This window comes from Lethenteron reissneri, chromosome 43 (assembly GCF_015708825.2).
Source record: "Lethenteron reissneri isolate LAM-NWPU_2019-01 chromosome 43, ASM1570882v1, whole genome shotgun sequence".
NCBI lineage: Eukaryota > Metazoa > Chordata > Hyperoartia > Petromyzontiformes > Petromyzontidae > Lethenteron > Lethenteron reissneri.
Genome location: NC_083821.1, coordinates 6123919 through 6144938, shown reverse-complemented (window position 1 = coordinate 6144938; position 21020 = coordinate 6123919). Strand labels below are relative to the sequence as shown.

Sequence of the window (21020 nt, the reverse complement as noted above, 5' to 3'; positions counted from 1 at the left end):
TCTTTATTTATCCCGTCCACACCAACTCCAGATTTCTCTCTCTCGACCTCGCTGCCGTACAGCCCGTCATAGACACGACCCTGGCCGCGTTGCACCGACGGCGTCGACCGGGACAGCCCCAATCACTGCCTCGTCGCGCAATGATCCCAGAGCCGACAGCCCGGAGCTCTCCGCTGCTTTTATTCTCCTCGGCGCGGCCTTGCTCCGCCCTGGCCGCGCCTCCCTTCTCGAACCCACCAGAGGGTTCCAGGGGCCTCCCTGTGAGGTCTCCCCTAATTCAGCGGTCCTCAAACCTTGTTGGCACCAGGGACCGGTTTCGTGGAAGACAATTTTTTCACAGCTCTCAATTGACTTTGTTTGTTACTCATTTTGGCTACTAGGGGTTAGCAGCTTGTGGGCTTACCAACACTGTGACTGGGACAAGTGCGCACTGCGGGAAAGAAACGCGGATAGAAGTGGTGAATAATAAAACAATGGGGGTGGGCCACGTGCAGACTCACCGCTCTCACCTCCTGCCGCTGTGCGGCGCGGTTCCTAACAGGCCACGGACCGATACCGGCCCGCGGCCCGGGGATTGGGGACTTCTGATCTACCGTGACCCTTGCCCCAGTTCCTCCGCCCTGCCGGCACACACACTCACACAGCCGTGTCTATGCTCGACGGCGTGCGCGCTTTCTGTCCACCGCAGTTGCTGCTGCTGGGCAGCAGTAGGCGCTGCGTCGCTGCAAGTGTCAGTCCACGCGACCGCAGGGAGAGAGAACTTGCAAACTCCAAATATTCAGCAGGCGTCAGGGTCGGGATCGTAACCCGCGCCGTCCTGTATACCAGGCGAGGTATCTTCTTGGTTCTTTCGGTAAAGTCACGTAGAATGGAAATAATAAAATAAGAAAAATAAAACATTATTTTATAATGTTTTCTTTATATTATTTATAATAAAATAAGAAAAATAAAACATTTTATTATGTTTTATTTTTATTATTTTATTATTTCCATTCTACGTGACTTTACCGAAAGAACCAAGAAGATGAATCCCTGCAGTCACGAAAGCTTTAAATCGAAATTTAGCAGGCGAGGTAGTTGACATCTCGCCCACCAAGGCGCCCCCCATTAACGGGGCATTGCTGCCATTTAACCGGTGGGGGGTGGCTCTCTTTGCCCGTGAATGTGGCTCGTGCAAGACCGTGTTCGTGTGTGCCAGAGGTCGCAACCGGGTACCCGATACCCGTACCCTACCCGATACCTGGCTACCCGTACCCGGCCGGGTACGGGTAGCCGTTTGCGACCCTGGTGCGGCCGGGTACGGGTAGACCGTGAGTCACTGGTGAGTAACTGTTTGTCACTCATTTCCCAACGTCTTGTCTCTTCTCACAATTCAAGTTCCTAGAATCAACCCACCCGCGCCTGCAACATGGCTTCATCCCAGAGGTCGCAATCAGATACGGCCGGGTACGGGTACCCGTTTGTGACCCTGGTGCGGCCGGGTACGGGTACGGGTAAGGAATCAAAACCCGTTTGCGACCTCTGGTGTGTACTCTCTCCCGTCTGCCGACAACGGTGCAGTCAAGACACAAACGCACGGGCAGACTGCTTACTGTTCTGTTCAGGAGTTTGTGTGTGTGTTTGCCAGTCTGCCTCGGTGGAGTCTGTTGGTTCTTTATCAGGAGGGCGCTTTGCCAAGTGTTCGCAGTTCGGGGTGAGTGGGGTTGGGGGTGGTGATTGCTATGAATTTTCATAGCCAGGAATTTGGAATGTCCTACCTCCTGGCTATGCAGGGGCTGTAAACAGGAGAGCACTCTGCTGCAATGCTCATTTGAGCAGGAAATCACCTGGACGTTTAACTATCCGCACATTTGGCATAACGTAAAAAAAGAAAATCCAGCAGTTAGCATATCCATGGCCTCAATGTCGCATGCAGGAATTCAGATCATGGTGCACATCTCGTATTCTTTAAGGGGGGCCAATTCACATTCATACGCTCGTTAAACTTCACAAAGACCGTTTCAAACATTAACTCCCGGAATGCATTCAAATATGTTTCAAACGCCGATAACCGATTGCACCCCCCCCCCCCCCCCCTAACAATGAGTCAATTTACTCAGCTTGGCGATGGTGTCCTATCCACGCTTGTTAATGCACGACTCGTAGAGGTGAGCCTCGGTTGATCCCACAAACGTTGTGGGGGGAGCCTTGAGGTGCCCTACCCTGCTCTGCCAGACGACGGCAGTGCAGCTCCTGCCAGCTCCGTCTGTTCCATCCGTGTGGGATGTAGCGTTGTGCCCCGTGTGCGCGCGTGAGTTTTACCTGCGTGCTTAATCCGCTTTCCTCCCACATTGTGTAAGCATACGGGGGTGGGGAGGGGGGCATTGTTGGCGCTGGCTCGCTGCTTGGCTGCTGCCTTCAATTCGTCTGCGATTTTTCCTCGTGCTTCCGAGTCGCTCTTCCTCTTGGAGAGTAAATGAATGATGTGCGATGCATTACAAGTTGAAATTATGATTCATATTAATTGACGTCACCCGCTACCAAGCCTCACCTATCAAGACTATGTTAGACTCTCCATGAAGACTTCAATATATCGTGAAGCCCAGGCAATGACAATATTTCAAACAAAGTATTTAACTATTTTAAATGGATCTGTTATTTTAACACGATTATTATCTCCGAGTTTAAAAGGTGGCATTTGGTAAAGGCAGAGCCGGCCCAGCCACTAAGCGACCCTTGCAATTGCAAAGGGCCCCGTGGCCAGCAGAGGGCCCCCTAGAGTCACTGCTAGCTAGTGGGTGAAAAAAATCATACATCAAAGGGGCCTCCAACCAAATTTTGCTTAGGGCCCCCAAAGGTCTAGGGCCGGTTCTGGGTAAAGGAGCAGCCCTCCAATATCTTGTTCAGTCAGAAGGGACGTCACTAGAGGCAGCTCTAGAGGGCCCCTTGAGGGTGTTTTGGCCTCCTCTTCCATGTCTTGACAGAGGTGGGAGTACCCATACTTTACCCCACCACACAACCTACCGATCGACTAACTATCGTGTACCCATTAATCTTCTGGGTGGACAGAGGCGGTATGGGAGTGGGGGGGGGGGTTAAAACGTTTACTTATGTGTAGTGACATTGAATGAGTCACTGTAGCACGTGGCGCTGGGAGATTGGTAGACAATGGAATTCTGGGTAGCAGCCCGTTCTACCAGTTGAACTCGTGGGCCAAGCCCGGAGCCTTCTGGGGGATCCAGAAGAGGGCGTGGCCGAGGGTGGAGCCTGGCCACGCTGGGGAGAATAAAAGGCGAGCTCCGACTCACAGTCGGGGCTGCTGCCATCGGGAGTGAAACTCGTCGTGCTGCGGTCGTCGTGGTCTTCGCCTCTTCAAGCTGTGGGTCTGGAAGCATGTTGGCTGTCCTGACCCGGTATGGAGTTATCCTCTATGGCTGTGAGAGCCGAAATAAACAAGAGGGATAACGCTTCCTACCAGTGTCTCTGAATGAGTACACTACGCATGGCTTCAGCTGCCACGATGGGTGATCGCCTCTGGATTTCAACCATGATGATGGGTACAAACTGAGTAATCATTGGAAAGATGTTATTAACCGTGCAAAAAAGATTTAACTACACATTTTTGGACCGTCTTATGTAACAGGTACTATTCTACTTTACCGATTGTTGACATCCCCAGCGTTAAACAGTACTCTCCTTTTTGTATTTGGATTGTCAACCAACACCAGGTAAAACAACAACGTGTGCACCTATTGTTCTCTTTTAGCCCCGCCCACCCCCCCAACACGTTCCATTCATTGGCTACCACATTCAGATAAGCCCCCCCCCTCCTCCCCCCTTAACTTGTATTTAAGGGCTGGTCTCTTGGAATTTTGCCTCACTTGATACAGTAAATCTAGCTGTGACGGTCCCACCTGATGACAGAGACTTGTGTTGCCTCCGAAACGTCGTGATTTATTATTTTATTTCTATTATTATTTCTATTATTTTATTTTTATTATTTATTTTTACCGACGTGACTTTACCGAAAAAACCTAAGAGTATATTTCAAGTACAGTTTGCCGCTAACTATTGCGCCATCGCAAGAATTCCCGCAAGTATTCGTTAATTATGTTTGTTTTCATACACCCCTGCAAGTAAAATATATGACTTGCAACAGAAAATATTAACTAAATATAAACGATGACCAAATGAAATACCGTAACTTTGTACGACTCTCATGAACAGATTTAATAACTACTTTCCTGGAAAATATATTCTTATCGGGGGATTTAAAGCCGCTCTCGTTACAACTCCTGCCATGTCCTGCCATATTCGTGGCGCATTAAGTAATTTAGATGTCAAACACCGATTGCAGCTTGGTAAATATGACGTGTAAGACGCTGAATGGCCACATTTCAGTCTAAAACTAAAAAAAATCCTCCAAAACATTCCTTTACGTGTTCAGAGATTGTTTTTACGGCATCAATGTTTAACCAAAAAAAACCTACGAAATCAGGTGGCCAAGTGGCCCATAGGTGAGTGTGCCGAGCCTTCGACCACTGAGGTTATGGGTTCGAATCCAAATTCCAGCCACCCGTAGTTACAGCGAGTTGTGAAGCGTGGCGAGTTAACGCTGTGGTATCAACACACTCACGAATGACTGCACACGCTGCAAAAGCGTCCAAATGTGAGCTTTTACATAACATTTGGCCAAATCCCCACTCTGAGAAATGACATTTTTGCTTTGACCGTTGTGACAAAAAAAACACAATGTCATATCAGAATGTGGACAAATCTCCCCCCCCACCCTGCACATAGCCCCTAAACCAGCAGTGGAGGCAGCGAGGATTGATAGATCACCTCACAAATTGCCAAACTCTCTTCCCCTGTGGGCGTAGAGCAGATGCCATACTCTGGTTCGCCTGGAGAAGGCCGTACAGCTATGGGTGGAAAAACCCGATTTTTCCAGCGGCAGGCATCGGGTTTTTTATTTAATACAATTAAACCCGATTTCGGGGAATTAAAACCTGGTTTAATGAATACGAAACTCTGATCCAAGGCTTAGGCTGCTTCCTCGTCGGTGCTGCTATCGTACTCGGGGGGGCCGTCGGGCACGGGGTAGTCGTAGAATGCGGCGGGCAGGTTGGTCTTGATGAACACGAGGAGCTTCTCCTCCACAATCGTGGGCGCCAGTGAGTTCCTGAGCTTGGAATGGATGAAGCCCATCGTTGAGAAGTTGGCGAAGTGCGGTTCTGCAAATAGAACCAATTAAACCGGATTTCTCCCAATCTCTCAGATCGGGTTTAATATAAAAAGACAATTAACCCCGATTGTAAAAAACCCGACTGTGCCACCCTTGCGTACAGCAAATGTTGACTCCACCTGTCCGTTCTGTACGGGACAGAAGAGTGTTGTCACCTCCTGTACGTGGGGTTTTCTCCAAGTGCTCCGGTTTCCTCCCCAAGTGTAAAAGCACTCAATAATTGGCCAATAACACCTTAATGTACAGAGAACCGCGGAGCTTTGAGGATTGAATTTTGTGCCTGCTCACCACTTGGCTGCTGCCTTTCCCGCTCGCCTTTGGGTTCTGTCTCTTCGCGAGCGATCGAGCCGATGCTGGGCGGTGCGTTACAAGCCGATGCTATCTTCTTGGTTCTTTCGGTAAAGTCACGTAGATGGGAAGTAATAAAATAATAAAAATAAAACATAATAAAAACATATTTTATTATGTTTTATTTTATTGTTAATTACGTGTGGCTGAAATTACTTCCCTTCTACGTGACTTTACCGAAAGAACCAAGAAGATGAATCCCTGCAGTCACGAAAGCTTTAAATCGAAATTTAAGTCGATGTTACTTTTATGGCAACGCATAAAAGTAACATCGAGAGATCTCCGAATGGATTCTCCGTCCCATGATAAGTGACGCCGACAGCGCGCAGGGAATACAATTGGGGGGTGGGGTGGGGGGAAGACGCCAAACCAAAATCGTCAACAAGAAAACAAAAAAACTCTTCCTGTTGTTTTTTGCCCCGCCTCCACCGCCCCCATCCTTTTATTAGAATCAATAAAAGGTCAGAGTATAAAACATTTGCAAACATGTAACTAATTCCAAGGACAGACATGGCGTTGATATTGTTATGCGCTGCGGGGGTTATGCAAAACCTCGTGGTCAAAGCAAACACTTTCACTCAAAAATGGTCCTCATTACATTATTTGAACTTAGACTTGGCACGTGTGTGTGTGCGCGCGCGTGCATTCATAACGCTGCACGGGTACGTTAAAATTAGCACCACGATCCGCTTATTACTTGCACGAGCCACCAAATCTGGGCTCTGTTTCCACAATAAACTCATTTACACTGAGACCTCCTTTACCAGTGGCAAAATATAGTAGTAGGTTTTTACCCTTTAAACTGGTACAAAACTGACACCTTTATACAAGGCATCATGTTTTCAATAACCACAACACAAGCAGTCAAAATGCAACTCTGATAATGATATGCACTGTCCTTGAAGTTGATTGGTCCACACCCGAGACAGCTTTTTTTAGAGCCTAGTCTCCATTGGTGTTGGACCAGAAGACGCCTTTTGATGCCTTTTGGCGTCATCTGGTCCAACACCAATGGAGACTAGGCTCTAAGAAAAGCTGTCTCGGGTGTGGAACAATCAACTTCAAGGACAGTGCATATCATTATCAGAGTTGTTTCTTTTTGTTTGCATTTTGACTGCTTGTGTTGTGGTTATTGAAAACATGATGCCTTGTATAAAGGTGTCAGTTTGTACTAGTTTTAAGGGTAAAACCCTACTACAATAAATTGCGAAGGGTTTTTTTTGTGCGTGCCAAGGATGACACGAGCGAGGTCGCGTTCCATTGAGATTTTGACGGCGACTGAAAAAAAAAGTTCAGTGGATTTTTACAAACGGGCGCTAAGACGGACATCGCACATTCGGACACAACCGTGAACCTCGACTCTCCAACGAGACGTTATCCTCGTCACCGTCAACCAAGCAGGCCACAAGCTGCCGTTGCTGCTTGCGCACTCTCTGTGTGTGATGTGATGTGCTTACGTGTCTGGCCACAGTTTATTCCCAACTGCTAAGTCTCCAGATTGTTAAATGTTGCGCGGATCGCCCTTCCCAACGTCGCGGCGTGCTGAAGCAATGATAGAATTGGCGAATTTGTTCATCACGTGACAACTTTATTTATTTGGCTGTGTCGGGTGGAGGAGGCGCGCACGACACAATATTAGCATCAGACTCACCCCAAACTGATCAATTATGAAGCAGACTCTTGCTTTCATGGCATTAAGGACGGAATAATCACCCCAGACATAATGAATTGCAGCAAGAGACAACAACAATAACAATTACCGCGTGAGCCCCAGCATCACGATGCACAGCTGTTTACACACAACACAAATAACACGTGGTCTGCATATTAGCCACTCTGTCATCAGTCACCTACCCCCGTCCCCCTTCGCATTTCCACGTGCGCAGGCGCTGCTGCCATATCGCTGGAAGATTGCCCCCCACCCCCACCCCGTTCGATAATCGATAATTGTTTATCCGGCCGTGCAGCAAGCGAGCAAACGGCGTTGGAGCCCGAGCTTGTCGAATGTGAGTGCAACAGCAACGAAAACAGACTGTAATCTACGCTTCTATATCGCAGACATTTGTTCCTGATATATTAATAACAACAACAACAAAGTAAGCTTCGCGGTTCCTGGTAATAAATAAATTGGCATTGGCACGATACGTCGAACGGAGGGAGCGCTGTCGTTTTTAATGACGGCTCGCCATTCGATTTGATAACTCGAGATCCTTAAAAATCACGTACTATATATTGTTGTGGGAATGGGCACACGCGTATTTTGTACACACATACACACAATCTTTCACTAAAGCTATAGATATTCCTTCATTGTTGTTAAAACAAATACTTCCAACTCGGACATTTTCAATGGAGATGCTCTCATGATATGGGAGGTGATTATGATAATACATTCCCATACATCCAATGGGGAAAAAAAACCCCTCACCGGGTCGAAAGGTATTATTATCCCATAAGCCAAGGGTACCACGTGGGGTGACAAATGCTGCCAGTGGGCAATGCCCCCCCCCCCCCCCCCCTAGGCAGAACGCGTGACGTATATATATAAGATCCGTGTTATACATACACATACAGTCCCTATTTATTGTAATATTCCATAGAGGTTCAATATCACAATCGGGTCCCCCCCCCCCTCCAAAATTATATTCTCCCGTACTCCATTAATGACATGGTTCTTATATATTAAAAAAGCTACCACGATCAACGTGCTATCATGTAAATGTGTGATCGATCGTTGAAATACTTCAAGAAAATCATTGTTAGCATTTGCCACCGTAGGTGGTACCGATGATACATTTTCAGGTCAATTGCTCAAGTATCCCACCTTGGGATATTTGGGCCATTCCCCGTTATTTACGTATTTCTTGCATGTCGGGTGAAATTAGAGGACCCAGAGACATCCTATGCGAGTGTGCAGATAATACTTAGACTCGATAGGAATAGGTCGCCAATCTGCTCGCTTTGCTGGCAGGTAAATAATGATGAGATATGATAATTGGTTTTTTACCCTTTTATCTGGCAACAAAACTGACACCTTTTTTTTTGGTTTTGTTGCCAGATAAAAGGGTAAAAAAAACAATTATCATATTTTTGACTGGCAAATGAGGTACCGATGGTGTAAATGATGAGATATTTGACTGATTGGCCACATGGTGACATGCGAAGGCATTAAATCGGAATGTTTTGAGTGTAATGGATTTCCTAATGCACACACATTTGTTTGGATGTTTTGGGTCGTCCCCCCCCCCACCCCGCCGTTAAGAAACCAGTTAGATGAAACTGCCCTCTCCTGACCACCTTAGTATATAATGTGACCCCAAATCGCCCTCAAGGGGCCCAATGAAGCTTCGGGTTTCTGTGGTTGATAAGACCACCACGACACCGGCCTTAGCAGTGATGCGTTTCAAAAGATACGTAGGCTACGCGTGCTGGTGTGCGCTCACGCTCATATATTTTGCCTGTGGTGTGGGAATGGCATTTTCAGATTTTTATTTTACAATATAGTGCAAGTTTTTTTGTTTTTAAGTCGGAGATGCGTGTAGGCTGTAGAAGTAACGACGATCGAAACAGCAGGACAATATAAAAAATTGGGCGACTGGTCCCTTTTCATCAAAATGTAAAACCACCGCGGAGGCGTTACACGCATCTACAGCACACGTAAATTGTACGTTAAAAAAATCTAAGTATGTGTCAAAAGTTCGCCGTTAAATCTGAAGAAGAAAAAAAAAGTCATCAGACGCGTTTAATAAACGCCGCCATGGCGATTCCAACTATAAAAATACGTTAATTTGTACAACATCAAACCAAAAAGACGGAGTGAAAACGAACGCGGTCGTCGCTAACGAGTGTCCACATAAGTTAACGCACAAAGTTACAGACGCGATGGCGGAGCGGCGGGTGTTATTAAAAAAAAGTCTCGTTATTCCGTTGTTCGTCAAGACGCGTGCCCAGTTCCCCCGCTCCCCTTCCGCTAGGTGCTCGGTTACTTTGTAGCGCAACTCGACCGCGAGTAACGACCACAAGCGTCAACCGGCCACACTCCTCCAGACACACACACACACACAACGAGTGAAACACTTGGGGTGCCCGTGTGACATTACGATGAACCGTCGGGGTAAGAAACTGCAACACTGAGAACGACTGGTGGGTGGGTGGTGGGGCGGGGTGGCGGAGAGGTCAATGGGTCACGTTTCACAAAACTATAACATCGAGCAACACAGACAATGGACAACCGTGCCATGGAATCAATGCACACGGGGCCCTCCACGGCACAAACATTACGGCGCGTCTCACTCGTAAGCACGTTTTCAAGTTCCGCGGAGTATTTTTTTTTATTCTCGTTTTTTTTTTTAATATGGCTGCGGGGACAGTCAAACTCATTTCGATGAGTTTTGTGAAGAGGATCGTATCCGCCAGGCGTTGGCGGCTGTAATCCAGCGCTGTGGAGGAAAGCGTTGGTGGATCACACAAATGCCGTGAGATGTCGTGGTCGCCATACCCTTGGCTTGCTAGGAGAAGGCGGTTAGAAGCGAGTGGACTAATCTCCATCTCTTTACATCTGTACGGGGTTAGGAGCGCTGCACAATCCACGCGACCTCCACATGCGCTCCAGTTTACTCTCCCGCATGGTACACGCGCTCGTCTTAGGTTGTCCAAAAACATCTGCGACGATTTCCACCAACGACCCCCCAACGGTCCTACCCACGGGGATTGGAAACCAGTGCTCTGAGAGCATTTTTCAACCCTTCGTAAAATGCCTATTTGTTCTCTGTCAGCCTAGCGTATCTGTTTGTGGTTAGTGGTAGGGTTTGTTCATCTCGTACTATAGGAGTCATGTTCATCAAAGAGTGGCTCAACTCAATCCATCGTGCAAGCCCAAAGTTCTCGTGTAAATGTTGTTGGGTCATCTTTTTTTTTGTTTTTATTCAGAAACGCATTTGGTCTTCAATTTTTGCAGACCGTACATTTATATTCGAGCCATCCGCAATCCGTAAACTATTATATTTCCTCTCTGCAAGTACGCGTGGCAAAGAGAGGAAACATTTGGCGTAGCCAGCTCAGCGCATAGTTTTCTAGCCCTGCATGACATAAATGAGCAATGGCTATACTGCAAGTGGTGCAAGTCCAAAACAAGCACATTATTGGTATTTTTGTTTGTCGATGGGGACAAAAAAAGACAGCCTGTATGCGGACGTGTGCGACACGCACCTTGGGCTACATCTGCGTTTAACTGCGATATCACATTTTAATTCTCGATTGTGCGTGTTGAAAAGCCCGATGACACATTCGAAACAATTTGACACCACGAGTTATTTATATGTGCGCACGTTCTAACAATACTCTCGCAGTCCCAAAACGATGAACACTCATCTCCCCTCCAGAGACCGACGAAAGAGAACCGATGAAAAACCTCATCATCTTTTCGCACGCTCGCTCTGAGTTTATTAACCATTGTTATGGATGGGACGTTTCCTTAAAATGCAGAGAAACTGTCTCTTTTTCTTTCGTTCGCTTGTAAGCAATTTAATAATTTTTTGACAGGGGGGTGGGGGGGGGTCTGTTTTGTCATCGTCTGTATCAAGAGATGAGGAATCCCTTTGGAAATCTTGCAATTAAAAAAAGCGCCCGATATACTTTTAAACGGCTGCAGAATAATGTTTCGTTACTGACCTCAAAAATCCTACAACAGGGTTGGCCATCACGATGTTAACGATTGCTTGATTATTTATTCACAAACGCCCGTGGAATGTTTGGCCATTTGTACAAATGCCTTTATTTTATCTTTCATCAAAGTAAACTCTTAAGATGTTGTCGCCCCCCCATGCATCAGTTGTGACGCTCGCCTGCCAATGGGGCTCTCAGCAGGTTCAAAATAAAGTCCATGGAACCGACGCGTTTAAACGTACTCGCTCGGCCCATTCGCAAAAAAATATAATCCGTGGACTTTGTCGCTCAGTCATTTGGCCATTATCCTTATCGTCGCTCCGGTTACTGTATTTAAAACATTAAAAACCTTGGCACTCTGCTTTTAGGAATGTTCTGTAGTGCACCATGCCACCGACCTTCACACACACAAAGACAAAATATCCCCCGTATAGCCTGAACAGACTGTAGGGGCATGTGCTGTTAGCGAGCACCTATGAAAGGCCGGCACAGCACACGAGGAGATGGGTGGGCCAGCACCACGCCCGGCCGCCTTTGTCTCCCCAGTGGCGATTTTTATACATCACACCAGGTACTTATTTGAGGCTGAGTCGACCTAGGCGAGGCCCATGACCGGTTCAGATAATCGCCACTGGTGTTGGCCGTGAGCGGGAATCGAACCCGGGTCGCCGGATTCGTAGCGCAGCGCGCTAACCGCTACACCACCGCTCCCCACACACACTGACACACACACACTGACACAGTGACACATACACACACACATGTCAAACCTCTATCTCGCGTAAGGTAATCAGGCTTGTGCGTGTCACAGACTGGCCCGAGAACCCAGCACCGACAGGCAAGACGAAATAAAATTCCAGAGCCTCAAATGCCGTGCGGCTGGATCGAGTCCCCCTCCTTGTGACTTTTCAATCCAGAAAAGTGGGTGTCGTGTTGCCGCGGCTTAAGGACTTCTTTCATGTCGCTCGTTTGGGTGTGTCGCTCGCACCGTCAAAGTGTTGAACCTCGTCTCTTAATAATAATAATAAGGGGGGCCCCTTTAATCTCACCCGCGGTGATGCTGTGCAGTTGGTATTTACGTTCATTAGCCGATCGGGCGTGTGCGTCTGAACTGAACTGGCGTGCTCGGTTCTGCACTGGAGCACAAGGGAAAAGCCACCGTAAAAAAAATAACACCGCTGCAACCAATCGGTTTAGATATCGCAGGTCACGGTCACGGGTGCGCTCATGTTTTAAACTATCGGCACACGAATCGGTTGACGGGTGGTTGACAGGGCTCCTATTACATCGCGGGATCTTGAAGGGATTGGCGGCAGTCCGGGCAGGCCTTCATCCAGTGGTGCGTTGACCAGGGGCTTCTGATGGAAGATGATGATTACATCGACAGTCAGCTTTAGAAGCAATCGAGTTTGTTGCTTTTATCTACTTTGTAAGCCGGGTCCCCCTTGTAAAGGTCGACGTTAAGCCGCAATGGGCTCTCGCCTGGTCATAAATATTCTGTCGTTCTGGATTCGGGGGTCAGGCGTAGAGTTGCCCGACTGACGTGCGCGTTGTCTTCCGAAGAGCGGCATTATTTCCAGGGACAACGGCGGTCTTTCGGTTGCGCGGAGCTGCAAGCCGTCCTTGGCAGAAGTTAGCGGAATGTGCACCCTTGCACGGGTGTAATCTTACGGTAAAAAAAAAGAAAGAGGGAGGAAAAAAAAACCGCTTTAAAACTAAATATTATTTTTTCAATGTCGTGGTCCAATTGCGCCGTGCTGTCAAGGAGAGGCTCGCGAAGTGGTCGTTCAACTCTGGGGAGCTGCGGGCGTGGGTGTACGGCGAGTTTCTGTTACGGAGGGCGAGGGGAAGCAAAGGGAGAGTGAAAGGATGGAGTTGCTGGAAATGAGGGGGTTTAGCAGAGAATAATGATTGACCACCGCTGATGAGATAGGATTGCCTGCCGAGCAGGCAGAGTCAAGCTTTCGCTGAAGCCACAAACATGAAAAGCCCACTTCAATTTCCTCCACCCCAATTATCCGGTTTGTTACTTTGTGGGACAAATCCCCGCTGTTAAGTGCAGCGTGTTGTGCATCGTGAAAAACAACCGCGAGCACAGGGGAGTTACATTTGCGTTCGCTCCACGTGGTTCGCTTTGCGTTGCTTGTTCATCTGCTGCGATTATCTTCACTGGGATGATTCACGGTCAACCCCGGTACGGTTTAATCATGATCTGCCAAGGGACAATCGTGGTTCCTCACTCCCTCCTTTCGATCCAAACTCCTGCGGAATGACCACGGCCCATTCTCTCGTCACATCTGCGTGGCTTATCGCGCTCGATGGGGCAATCGCCGACGCTGGGTCGAGTCAACTCGTTTCTCTTGACGCAGGATTTTACGATTTCGTTCACTTGGCTGCTGCAGTTAGTTGCACGATTACCGACACGGAATAAATGCTTGGAATTTACAGAAGGTTTGGCAGTACGGATTAAGCAACAAAAAATGCTTGCTTTTAAGCTTTAATCTGATTCAAGTTAACTTGATGGTAAACGCCCATCCACCAGCAACCACCGAACCGCTGTCACTGTACGATGGTGACGAGGGGGCAGGGCTTTTAGGCCAAGTTACTCTAAACCAGAGAGAACGAGGCAAGGTATTAATAAAAAACAAAACAGAATACGAATAAAAAGTAAAAAAACATTTTTAAAAAGTCCTTCAAGTACAGCCTTTGTTAATTAAGTTAATAAATTGTCTACGACATATGCCTGGGGTGAAGCAATGGTACAGCGGCAAGCGCCCTGCGCTACAAGTCCGTCCACCTGAGTTCGATTCCCCACCGCTGCTAACATCAGTGATGTCATCTCTAAACCGGTCCCGTGCCCTTCAAAAATCTCGCACTGACCTTGGTCAAGAAAGTTGCACAACTCCCATGACCACAAGAACAAAGTCGGGTGTAGTTCATCCAGCAGCGGATTGATTAACGGGCTGTCAATTCTCACCAACCGTTCCACGGTCTGAAATCTAAACAGACGGTCGAGATTGAGACACGACTCAAAAATGCAGTCTTGTACATTCCCGCGATCAATTCCGGGGCTGCCTCTCTTGGCCCGCCAACGCTTGCCGGCAGCTGTAGAGCCACTTGATGATTCGCGCGTTGCGTTCGATGACCGACACCATGGAGGGCGAGTGATCGGCGAGGTCTGGATCGGCGTCGGGACCCTCCCCGGGTCCCGCGCTGCTGCGCCGCGCCGACAGCCCGTCGAAGTCGGGATCGTCCCACTGCGCGCTGCTGCAAGCGCGCCCCTCCTCGTGGCGCTCCCCGCGCCCCTCCTCGCTCTCCGTCGCCATCAGGTCCGCCGCCGTCGCTTCAAAGTGCGCGGAGCGAGCGCGCTCCAGGCACGCGGTCGGGGGGGGTTCCACCCCGCAGCCGTCGAAGAAGGCGGCGGCCGTGTCGGCTCCGCGCCCGGCGACCACCGGCGCTGTACACGACGCGGAGAGGAGCGCGGGAGGAGGGGACGAGCTGCAGGCGAGCGTCGGTCCCGAGCGGCACACGAACGCCGACTCGGGCAGCGACATGGGCCGCGTGGGCCTCCGCCGCGATCCGACCACGTCCGTCGTCTCGGACGAGCGCGCCTTCGGCTCGCGGGGAACGTCGGTGCCGTTGGTGCTCGCCAGCACGCCGGGCTCCCCTGCGAGACCCCGCTGGTGGTGATGGTGGTGTCGGTGATGGCTGCTTGGATTTTGGGAACAAAGATGCTGCTGCTGCTGCTGCTGGAATTCTGGCAAGGCCACTTTAGGTTCCTCGTTCTCCGCTTTGCCTCGGGGCCTGTGCTCGGGCGAGCTTTTCATCGGCTGGCCGCCGGACGGCAGGAGAAGTCCCAGGGATTGCTCCTTGGTGCTGCCCATGCCTTGGAAGAACCTTCGCAGGAACTTGACGTGGCCGGCCTTGAAGACGGAGCCATCGTTCCCGTTGGAGTCGACCCCTTGGGGTTTTTCCGAAGCCTCTGGCCAGCACGGTGGGGCAGAGGGCTCCGGCCCGACCCGGCCGCCCCCTTCACAGTGGCCGCCCTCGCCTCTGTCGGCGCACGGCGATCTCTGCAGGTCGTTGATGGCGTTGTTGAGCACCTCGAGGTTCAGGTTCTGGCCCCCTCCGTTTGCGGTGCCGTTCGCCGCGTCCACCTCGTCTTCATCGTCGTCGTCGTCATCCTCTCGGTGTCCGTCACAGGCGCCGCCGCCGCCACCGCCCTGGGGCGGGCTCGGCTCCCCGTCGCAGCGCGGCTTCACGTACTTGGCACGATCGGCCTCCAGACGCTCGCGCACGCTTACCCTGCCGCGCTGTGACCCCTCGAAGTGCAGCCGTAGGTACTCGGGTCCTTTGCTCAGAATGCGCATGCAGTGCAGGGGGGCCCCTGGGGAGGCCGGGCAGGGTCTGGCGGGCCTGGTTGGCCTAGCGAGCCTCTGCTCTAAGCCCACGCCGGCCGGCATGATGTCGTTCTTCCCAGGACTGCCAGATTGGGCGATTTTGTGCGCAATTGGACGGTGTTGTATTTTTCGTTAAGCTATTCTGAAATGTGTTTGAGAAAAAAAAACTGCTTTTAAAAAATCGCGTGGCTTTTTTGGGGCTCAAATATGGAAAATGGGGGCACTTTTGGGCTCTTCTGTCCAAAGTTTTGGCGCTATTTTAGCAAAAAAAAATAATTGGCAGTCCTGTTCGTTCCTGCCTCGCTCACCAAACGCCAGATGCACTAGGCCAATTTTTCCGGATTATTTTTTTCTCTCTTCTGAATTTTTTTTAGCGGTTACGGAGCTCGAAATCTGTGTCGCCGCCTCCGTTGCTAAGTATTCGCTTTATCAAAGCTCGGCAGCGACGTTTGTTACAAAAAAGAAAATTATTTTGGTTGTAAGTAAATACTTGCTGGAGGCTAATGCAAAACGCGAGTTTACATTTGCCAGCATTCAACCGAGAATGATAAATTAGAAATGTGGAAAATGTAGTGGCGTATTATTATTTTTGCAAGACCTGCTTTATCCCTCCACTCGTTTTCCCGTAATGGATGTTGGCGATGGCGGCGCGATGTGGAATAACCCTCGCACAGCGGGTCCCGCTCGCTTCAATATCAAAACCACTTCCAGTGACGTTAACGTCTCCTTTGGGAGTCGGAGTCTTCCGAACGACCAAGCATAATAACGGCTCGTGGGGGGGGGGGGGGGGGGGCGCGTCCTCGAATAATAACTTCTGCTGCACGCCGTGTCTTGATTTATCGGTCATGCGGTAGACCCCTGTTGTCTTGCAGCCTTTCTGCTTCCTGTAGGAATAGTTGTCGGGGGCTTGTGAGCTCGTACGGTTCTCCACGACCGGGGAGGCCGCATCAACCGAGCGTCCCTCGACCGCAGATCCGAGAAGAAAACTGAAAAAGCAAAACGGAGGGGAAACAGACCGGCAGCAAACGGAAACGTCAAAAGCATAACTCCATCGGAACATCTAACCACTGACGCAAACCTCTCCCTCCGCCGACGGACGCTGTAGGAGTGTTGGTGGTACAGTGGCGGGTTTAAAAACGTGTCATGTTTGTGCACTCTAATGAATACGAGCCTTTCACAAATGGCCAGCCGAGGTAAAACAAACGCTTGCATTTGGCCCACCACGAGAGCGTGTTCTGTTTTGGGTTCCCCACCCCGTTCCCAGCCCAAAGAAAGTGGTTTCCAAGCCGGCAACGCTTTCTCAACAACAACACCACCGCACTGTGCCGGACTGCCACCTTTTCCACACGCGGTACCCAAGGACCCAACTCTCCGCTCTGCGGTGAAGTGCCCTTCGTTACGTAAAGTAGGGTGGTGTGTGGGGCCCAGCGCTAACGCAAGTGGTCGGGCCTGCTGTGCTGTGGCTACGGACCACCCTTGGGCGAGGCCGGGTTCAATCTCTGGCCACCACGGCCAATATCAATGGAGATCATCTGGAGCGGTCGGTCCTGGGCTTCCGCAAGGTCAACTCCGGCCTTACATGGGCAGCACCTGGGTGGCCGTGTTGTAAACATTAGCACAAGGGCCACACCATCATGGTACTGGCAATGTTATCACGGGTCTGACCACACCACCTGGGTTCTGACCACGCCACCAGGGTTCTTGCCACACCACCACGGGTCTGACCACCCCACCAGGGTTCTTGCCACACCATCACGGGTCTGACCACACCACCAGGGTTCTTGCCACACCACCACGGGTCTGACCACACCACCAGGGTTCTTGCCACACCATCACGGGTCTGACCACACCACCAGGGTTCTTGCCACACCACCACGGGTCTGACCACACCACCAGGGTTCTTGCCACACCATCACGGGGTCTGACCAGACCACCAGGGTTCTTGCCACACCACCACGGGTCTGACCACACCACCAGGGTTCTTGCCACACCATCACCGGTCTGACCACACCACCAGGGTTCTTGCCACACCACCACGGGTCTGACCACACCACCAGGGTTCTTGCCACACCATCACGGGTCTGACCACACCACCAGGGTTACTGCCACACCACCACGGGTCTGACCACACCACCAGGGTTCTTGCCACACCATCACGGGTCTGACCACACCACCAGGGTTCTTGCCACACCATCGCGGGTCTGACCACACCACCAGGGTTCTTGCCACACCACCACGGGTCTGACTACACCATCACGGGTCTGGCCACACCACCACGGGTCTGACTACACCATCACGGGGTCTGACCACACCACCAGGGTTCTTGCCACACCATCACGGGTCTGGCCACACCATCACGGGTCTGGCCACACCAATGTGGTGCTGGGCACACCATTATACCGCTGTAACTTCACCGGTGTGTTTGCTAGGCGGGAGAGCGATGTCACAGTTTGCTTGTGGAAGCACACAAATACAATGCCAGCTCGCTTACACTTGCACACGACACCACTGTGTGTGTATACTGTGTGTGTGTACACTGTGTGTGTGTGTGTACACTGTGTGTGTGTGTGTACACTGTGTGTGTGTACACTGTGTGTGTGTGCACTTTGTGTGTACACTGTGTGTGTGTGTACACTGTATGTGTGTACACTGTGTGTGTGTGTGTACACTGTGTGTGTGTGCACTTTGTGTGTACACTGTGTGTGTGTGTACACTGTGTGTATACACTGTGTGTGTGTGTACACTGTGTGTGTACACTGTGTGTGTGTGCACTTTGTGTGTACACTGTGTGTGTGTGTACACTGTGTGTGTACACTGTATGTGTGTACACTGTTTGTGTGTGTGTGTACACTGTGTGTGTGCACTGTGTGTGTGTGTACACTGTGTGTGTGTGTTCACTGTGTGTGTGTATACACTGTGTGTGTGTACACTGTGTGTGTGTACACTGTGTGTGTACACTGTATGTGTATACACTGTGTGTGTGTGTACACTGTGTGTGTGTGTACACTGTGTGTGTACACTGTGTGTGTGTGTACACTGTGTGTGTATGTATACTGTGTGTGTACACTGTGTGTGTGTGTACACTGTGTGTGTGTACACTGTGTGTGTACACTGTGTGTGTGCACTGTGTGTGTGTGTACACTGTGTGTGTGTTCACTGTGTGTGTGTGTACACTGTGTGTTCACTGTGTGTGTATACACTGTGTGTGTTCACTGTGTGTGTGTACACTGTGTGTGTATACACTGTGTGTGTGTACACTGTGTGTGTGTGTTCACTGTGTGTGTGTGTACACTGTGTGTGTGTGTACACTGTGTGTGTTCACTGTGTGTGTGTGTACACTGTGTGTGTTCACTGTGTGTGTGTACACTGTGTGTGTTCACTGTGTGTGTGTACACTGTGTGTGTTCACTGTGTGTGTGTACACTGTGTGTATACACTGTGTGTGTTCACTGTGTGTGTGTTCACTGTGTGTGTGTACACTGTGTGTGTATACACTGTGTGTGTGTGTACACTGCGTGTATGTTCACTGCGTGTATGTACACTGTGTATGTTCACTGTGTGTACACTGTGTGTGTGTGTGTACACTGTGTGTGTGTACACTGTGTGTGTGTACACTGTGTGTGTATGGTCACTGTGTGTGTGTGTACACTGTGTGTGTGTACACTGTGTGTATGTTCACTGTGTGTGTGTACACTGTGTGTGTGTACACTGTGTGTGTATGTTCACTGTGTGTGTGTGTGTACACTGTGTGTGTATATGTTCACTGTGTGTGTGTGTGCACTGTGTGTGTGTGCACTGTGTGTGTACACTGTGTGTGTATGTTCACTGTGTGTGTGTGTACACTGTGTGTGTGTGTTCACTGTGTGTGTGTGTGCACTGTGTGTGTGTGCACTGTGTGTGTATACACTGTGTGTGTGTACACTGTGTGTGTGTGTACACTGTGTGTGTATGTTCACTGCGTGTGTGTGTGTACACTGTGTGTGTGTACACACTGTGTGTGTGTTCACTGTGTGTGTGTTCAGATGGCTGAGAGCTTCCTGAGTGCGGGCACGGCGACAAAAGCAACAAAAGCGGTACAGTGCGGTGGGTGTCTCGCACAGACCACGTGTCTAGCTGATGATGATGATGTCTAGATGATGTGTCTACATGATGATGTCTAGATGATGTCTGCATGTGTCTGAATGATGTATCTGGATATCGCCGGGCCCTGGTGATGGTAGTGGTGGTGGTGATGATGGTGGTGGTGATGGTGGTGGTGATGATGGTGGTGATGATGGTGGTGGTGGTGATGATGGTGATGGTGGTGATGATGGTGATGGTGGTGATGATGGTGGTGATGGTGGTGATGATGGTGGTGATGATGGTGATGGTAGTGGTGGTGATGGTGGTGATGGTGGTAGTGGTGGTGATGATGGTGATGGTGGTGATGATGGTGATGGTGGTGATGATGGTGATGGTGGTGATGATGGTGATGGTGGTGATGATGGTGATGGTGGTGATGGTGGTGATGATGGTGATGGTGGTGGTGATGGTGGTGATGATGGTGATGATGGTGATGGTGGTGATGGTAGTGGTGGTGATGGTGGTGATGGTAGTGGTGGTGATGGTGGTAGTGGTGGAGATGGTGGTGGTGGTGGTCATGGTGGTGGATATGGTGATGGTAATGGTGGTGGTGATGGTGGAGATGGTGGTGGTCATGGTGGTGGTCATGGTGATGATGGTGATGGTAGTGGTGGTGATGGTGGTGGTTATGGTGGTGGTGATGGTGATGATGGTGGTGATGGTGTCCCTGTCAAGTTCGTGGTCAGCCACAGCCAGCACACCACCATCTGTCAAAGCAGACCCCCCCCCACACAAACACCGACACACACACACCGACACACACACTGACACACACACACCGACACACACACACTGACACACACTGACACACACACACACCGACACACACTGACACACACACAGACACACACCAACACACACACTGACACACACACACCGGCACACTGACACACACACTGACACACACACACTGACACACACACAGACACACACACACCGACACACACACAGACACAAACACACTGACACACTGACACACACACCCCGACACACACTGACACACACACACTGCGACACACACCGACACACACACACCGGCACACACACACCGACACACACACACCAACACACACACTGACACACACTGACACACACACACCGACACACACACACTGACACACACACACCAACACACACACTGACACACACTGACACACATCCTCACCTCCACACCCTCCCCATCGCTTCCCTCCCACGCGTTAAATCTCCGCTAAACGACTACGGCTGGCGCCTGGCGTTGGTTCGCACTCCCATCTCTGCACA

The 21020-nt window shown here is 50.1% G+C and overlaps 1 protein-coding gene across 5 annotated transcripts in view; it reads right to left on the bottom strand.

Annotated features, from left to right (window-relative positions):
- Positions 1-6738: 6738 nt before the first annotated feature.
- Positions 6739-21020, bottom strand: part of LOC133353304 (protein FAM110B-like) — a 92248-nt gene continuing 77966 nt past the window's right edge. For all 5 annotated transcript variants that reach the window (XM_061569435.1, XM_061569433.1, XM_061569436.1 and 2 more), the window contains exon 2: positions 6739-16622. In XM_061569435.1, coding sequence (XP_061425419.1) covers positions 14296-15699 — 1404 coding nt within the window. In that variant the 5' untranslated portion in view covers positions 15700-16622 and the 3' untranslated portion in view covers positions 6739-14295. The remainder of the gene's footprint in view (positions 16623-21020) is intronic.